The 6,244-nt window shown below is 49.4% G+C and overlaps 1 protein-coding gene across 1 annotated transcript; it reads right to left on the bottom strand.

Annotated features, from left to right (window-relative positions):
- Positions 1-3,256: 3,256 nt before the first annotated feature.
- LOC115437446 (transcriptional activator Myb-like) lies at positions 3,257-5,767 on the bottom strand. Its single transcript, XM_030160660.1, has 6 exons — positions 5,733-5,767; positions 5,007-5,035; positions 4,631-4,872; positions 4,212-4,432; positions 3,908-4,136; positions 3,257-3,526 (listed from the first exon to the last, which is right to left on the bottom strand). Exons 1-5 carry the CDS (start codon positions 5,765-5,767, stop codon positions 3,947-3,949), a joined length of 717 nt encoding a protein of 238 aa, XP_030016520.1. The 3' UTR covers positions 3,257-3,526; positions 3,908-3,946.
- Between the last annotated feature and the right edge of the window lie 477 nt (positions 5,768-6,244).

Genomic DNA, 6,244 nt, shown 5'->3' with positions numbered 1-6,244 from the left:
CGACTGAAATGAAAGTCCTTTTTACTGATCAAAGTTGAAGCTGTTTACTGCCAAACAAATCAAGAAGCTGTCGACGGCGTTCAGGATTCTGTCGGTTTAAGAAGGAAAACGCCACGGCTTTGTCTCCAAGTTCACGATAAAACAAACTGAGAAGATGAGATGCCAGGTTCATGGACAGACACATGCATGTAAACACTGGACGCTATGAAAAAGAGTTCCAGATAAAACCAGATTAAACCGGATTAAATCAGATAAAACCGGATTAAACCAGATAAAACCAGATTAAACAAGATAAAAACCGGATTAAACTAGATAAAACTGGATTAAACCAGATGAAACCAGATGAAACCAGATGAACCTGAATTAAACCAGATAAAACAGAATTAAACCAGATAAAACTAAATTAAACCTCTTAAAACTGGATTAAATCACACAAAACCAGATTAAACAGAATTAAAACCACATAAAACCAGATTAAACCACATAAAACCTGACTAAACTGGATTAAACCATATTAAACTGGATAAAACCAGACTAAAACCAGATTAAACTGGATTAAAAACCAGATAAAACTGGGTTAAAACCAGATTAAACTGGACTAAAACCACATAAAACCAGATAAAACTGAGTTAAAACCAGATTAAACTGGACTGAAACCACATAAAACCAGATTAAACTGGACTAAAACCACATAAAACTAGGTTAAAACCAGATTAAACTGGACTAAAACCAGAGAAAACTGGGTTAAAACCAGGTTAAACTGGATTAAAACCAAATAAAACCAGATTATGGTGAACATTTTGTTTCCATGTAAGTGACTGATGATGTGTCAGTTTCTGTTTCCATAATCGTCTGAGGACCAGGACCGTCTCTGGTGACCATCAGGCTGGAGAAGGTCCTCAGCAGCGCCTCTTCCTAGTCCAGCTGGGACCAACCAGCCCAGACCTCTGTGGATCTGGACTCAGAGTCCTACTGGAGATCTTCAGAGCCATGAGCCGTGGTGGGTTTGTGGTGCTGGAGGATCACGGCTCCATGTGGACCTGGACCTGGATCTGATCTCCTCTGGTTGTCTGATTTCCCGAACACCACCACCTCTACTTGTCCACTGAGCTGAAAACAGGGGACACAGACTCTTTATCATCCAGACCACGTCACATTGAAGATCACAGATGTGGTCCTGCAGAGTCCTGGTCTTACCTCGAAGGAGCTTTGTCTGAATGCGGGACACTCTGGGGAGTGAAGGTGTCCCACAGGAGGAGAGCACCACCACACCTCCATCTGTCCATCCAATGGGGAGCAGCCTACGTCCACACAGACCAGAGCTGCACCAGACTGGGCCTGGACCTGGACTGGGACCTGAGGGGCGGTGCTCAGCAGACTGAGTCCCTGGACCTGCTGGACCCAGGACAGAGATATCAGGAAGTTCTCCAGGTAAGAACAGACTCTTCAAAGACGATCCAGGTCAAACCTCCGTCCAAACCAAGTTACATCAGAACACTCAGGGTGGCCGTCAGAGTGGACGTCAGGGTGGACATCAGAGTGGACGTCAGGGTGGACGTCAGACTGGACATCAGAGCAGACGTCAGAGTGGACCGTCAGGGTGGACGTCAGAGTGGACATCAGGGTGGATGACAGGGTGGACATCAGAGTGGACACCAGGGTGGATGTCAGAAAGAAAGTCAGGGTAGACGTCAGGGTGGATGCCAGAGTGGATTGTCAGGGTAGACGTTAGAGTGGACGTCAGAATGGACTGTCAGGGTAGATGTTAGAGTGGACGTCAGGGTGGACGTCAGAGTGGACTGTCAGGGTGGACATCAAGGTGGACGTCAGAGTGGACTGTCAGGGTCAGAGTGGACGTCAGATTGGACATCAGAGTGGACTGTCAGGGTGTGACCTGAAGGGGCGGCGGCCTCACCTCTCCAGGGCTGTCGCCCATGAGTGTGCTGTTGTTCTTCAGAGGCGTTGGGGTCCGGGTAGCTGAGCTCAGCAGAACTTGGATCTTCTCTCTGATCTCTGGGGGCGTCCTGAAAAACAACCAACCCCTCTGAGCATCACAGCTGAGTATGATCCCTGGACCCCTGATGATGGTTATGTGTGACCTCTGACCCTGATGATGGTCATGTGTGACCTCTGACCCCTGATGATGGTTATGTGTGACCTCTGACCCCTGATGATGGTTATATGTGACCTCTGAGCCCTGGACCTCTGATGGTGGTTATGTGTGACCTCTGACCCTGATGATGGTTATGTGTGACCTCTGACCCCTGATGATGGTTATGTGTGACCTCTGACCCCTGATGATGGTTATATGTGACCTCTGAGCCCTGGACCTCTGATGGTGGTTATGTGTGACCTCTGACCCCTGATGATGGTTATATATGACCTCTGACCCCTGGACCCCTGATGATGGTTATGTGTGACCTCTGACCCCTGGACCCCTGATGATGGTTATGTGTGACCTTTGACCCCTGATGGTGGTCATGTGTGACTTCTGACCCGTGGTGGCGGCTGTGTGTGACCTCTGACCCCTGATGGTGGCTGTGTGTGACCTCTGACCCCTGATGGTGGCTGTGTGTGACCTCTGACCCCTGATGGTGGCTGTGTGTGACCTCTGACCCCTGATGGTGGCTGTGTGTGACCTCTGACCCCTGGTGGTGGCTGTGTGTGACCTCTGACCCCTGATGGCGGTTGTGTGTGACCTCTGACCCTTGGTGGTGATTATGTGTGACCTCTGACCCCTGGTGGCTTCTGTGTGTGACCTCTGAGCCCTGGTCACAGCTGTGTGTGACCTCTGACCCATGGTGGCTGTGTGTGACCTCTGACCCCGATGGCGTTTATGTGTGACCTCTGACCCCTGGCGGCTGTGTGTGACCTCTGACCCCTGGTGGCTATGTGTGACCTCTGACCCTTGCGTTCTGGTGCAGTGCAGACAGTGGTGGGCGGCGGCGGGGCCTTACAGGGGGCTCACAGCTGTGGAGGTCAACATCGGACGCTGCTGCTTCAGGTTGGTGACGCTCAATGAACTGAAGAACTGCAAACCCAGACAGAGACAGATGAGACGGGTGGGACGTGTGTGTCCTCCCCAGGACGGACACGTGGTGTGTGTGCATCACCTCAGAGGGGGAGTATGGCAACACCCCCCCGAGGCTGGAGTCCTCTCTGCTCACCAGCGGCTCCTCCAGGTTCAGGGGCTGACGAGATAAGGTGAAGAAGAAAAGTGAAAAAGACCTGAAGAAGGAAAAGAAGAACCTGAACCACAGCAGGATCCAGCTGGGTCCATCCAGACCATGTGGACCAGACCAGTCCAGAGGTAGACCCGTTAACAAACTCCTAATGAGGGACACGGCAGCTGTTTATTGACAACAGGAAGTGCAGCATTAGAGCTGGAAGACATGTGTCCACTGTTATGTGTGCATCTTACAAAGCTACTGCTCAGGTGGGCATCCACACAGACAGACGCTCTCATTGGCTGCTCTGTTACAGGTGAGGTCACTTCTTGTGGGTGGATCCAGGAGTGTGTTGTGTTCTGTGAGGAAGAGATTAAGAGTCAAACTGAAGTTCTATCATGTTTTCAGTCATGTTTTCAATTTGTGCATAAAAAGAGAAAAGAAGGAAAAGAAAACCAAAACAGTGAGTAGATGAGATGAAGAACCAACGGAGAAGAACCAACGAAGAACCAACGAAGAACCAACGAAGAAGAACCAACGAAGAAGAATCAATGGAGAAGAACCAACAGAGAAGAACCAACTGAAATCTCCTCCATCAGCTCCACAGGAAACTGCAGCTCGCACATGCTCAGTGGGGACTCCAAGTCTGAGGAGGGGGCAGGCCTGCACGTGGAGCAGAGGTGGGTGTGGTTTTGCTGGGGTCCGCCCTCGCTGCGGTCACACTGGGACGGACTGTGCACCTGCTGGATCAGAGGGCATGGTCAGCATCTGGACCGCCATCAGGCTCTACTGAAGGTCTGACCTCTGACCTTAGTGCTAATGCCATCGGTGTTGTGGCTCCAGTGAGTCGCCGCTGTGGAGGAGGAGGTGCTGGAGGAGTTGTGGAGGTGCCGCTGAAGCAGATGTCCTTCCTGGTCCACCTTCCTCTTCAGGGTGGAGTTCCAGTGGTTTTTGATGGCGTTATCTGTCCTGAGAACAAACACAGACGGTTCCACATGTTCCACCAGGATCAGAGGAGGGGGTTCCATGTTTGGGACTCCCTACCTCCCCGGCAGCAGTTTGGAGATGTTGGCCCAGCGGTTTCCCAGCATCCTGTGAGCGTGGCAGATGATGCGGTCCTCCTCCGGGGTCCACCTGCTCTTCTTCACCGTCGGGTTCAGGTGGTTGTGCCAGCGCTCGCGGCACTGCTTCCCATTACGGCTGTGCAGGTGTTGGGCAATGATAGACCAGCGCTTCACGCCGAACCTCTGAACCAGCTCGATGACCTGCAGAGAGTGACATCACAGCCCACTGTTAAGACCGGACCAGGATCAGTACCACGACCAGTACCAGGATCCGTACCAGGAACAGTACCAGGACCAGTACGAGGATCAGTACCAGGACCAGTACGAGGATCAGTACCAGGACCAGAACCTGGACCACTACCAGGATCCTGGTCAGGCCCTGGTTACGTATGTGTTTACCCTCTCATCCTCTTCCTGTGTCCATGGACCTTTGACCAACTCTTGGTTCTTCACCTGCTGCCACCTCTGCTGACACTCATTGTGCGACCTCTGACCCTGATGCACATCAACAGATACTGTGAGAACTGTGAGAACAGAAAGAGTCAAAAGAACATCCACAAAATGAAGCCTCTCACTTTGAAGTGAAGGGAAACTGCAGACCAGCTGTGGGATCCGACCTCCTTCACTAATCTGAGTAACTTCTCATCCTGAGGATGAAGATCATCATCATCATCAGTATCATCATCATCAATGGGAGATGTAGTGGCTGTTACCTCGTCTGTTGTCCACATGGGCTTCTGTAACGTCCCTCTAACCCGTCCACTCAGGCGTTTACGTCCACAGAAGCTGGAGCAGCCCTTTGACCTGACACACCACATGTCATGTGACATGAAAGGACCAATCACAGCACTGTCTCCTTTAGGTGTGACTCATCTCACATGGTGATGCATCTTATTTTATTCACAAACCTTGTGTTCTTATTTTGTTACATATATGTTACAGAGAGTTTTCACAGTCATCTCCAACTCTGGATTGGATTTATCCAATAAACCCATGGATGGACATGGAGATGTCAACTATGATTTAAACATGTGTGTGTGCAGGTGTTTGATGTGTGTGTGCAGGTGTTTGATGTGTGTGTGCAGGTGTTTGATGTGTGTGTACAGGTGTTTGATGTGTGTGTGCAGGTGTTTGATGTGTGTGTAGAGGTGTTTGATGTGTGTGTGCAGGTGTTTGATGTGTGTGTACAGGTGTTTGATGTGTGTGTGCAGGTGTTTGATGTGTGTGTAGAGGTGTTTGATGTGTGTGTGCAGGTGTTTGATGTGTGTGTGCAGGTGTTTGATGTGTGTGTGCAGGTGTTTGATGTGTGTGTAGAGGTGTTTGATGTGTGTGTGCAGGTGTTTGATGTGTGTGTGCAGGTGTTTGATGTGTGTGTACAGGTGTTTGATGTGTGTACAGGTGTTTGATGTGTGTGTGCAGGTGTTTGATGTGTGTGTAAAGGTGTTTGATGTGTGTGTGCAAGTGTTTGATGTGTGTGTACAGGTGTTTTACATAATCTCACCAGTTTCTCATCAGAAGCCGCCTTCTGCTGCTCATCTTGAAGCTGACACACTGAACTGGACCCAAATCAAACACACATTCAGGTGAATAGTTGCCGTTCCTCTGTCGCCGTTTTTACAGTTAGTGATGGTTAACTAGGCTGCAAACGCAGGAGCTAACAGTTAGCTACAAAACAGCTAACAGATTATGCAGAACAGATTAAACCCGTTAAAAGTGAAGATAAACGGCAGATTCGATCAGGTCTAAGGTATCAGTTTGTTCTGTTTGTTAACCGGTGGTTTAATCTGGTTTATTCGCCTTAAAAAACCGTTGAACAGCTCGTAGGGGTAAAACTTACCAGCGGTTACCGTTAGTGCTGAAGTTGCGGCGGCTCGAGCTCCTGAGCTAACCCAGCCCGTTTTTGTATGTTTGTTTGTTTTAATTGATTAATTAATGTATTTTTTAATATCTAACCCAGACCGTCTGTGATGACGTCAAATAAGAGGTTATTTACACTGTACTTATTTGATCATT

Source organism: Sphaeramia orbicularis, chromosome 17 (assembly GCF_902148855.1).
Source record: "Sphaeramia orbicularis chromosome 17, fSphaOr1.1, whole genome shotgun sequence".
In the NCBI taxonomy this organism is placed as follows: Eukaryota; Metazoa; Chordata; class Actinopteri; order Kurtiformes; family Apogonidae; genus Sphaeramia; species Sphaeramia orbicularis.
Note: the sequence above shows the minus strand (reverse complement) of the source record. Positions and strands in the feature narration are given on the sequence as shown.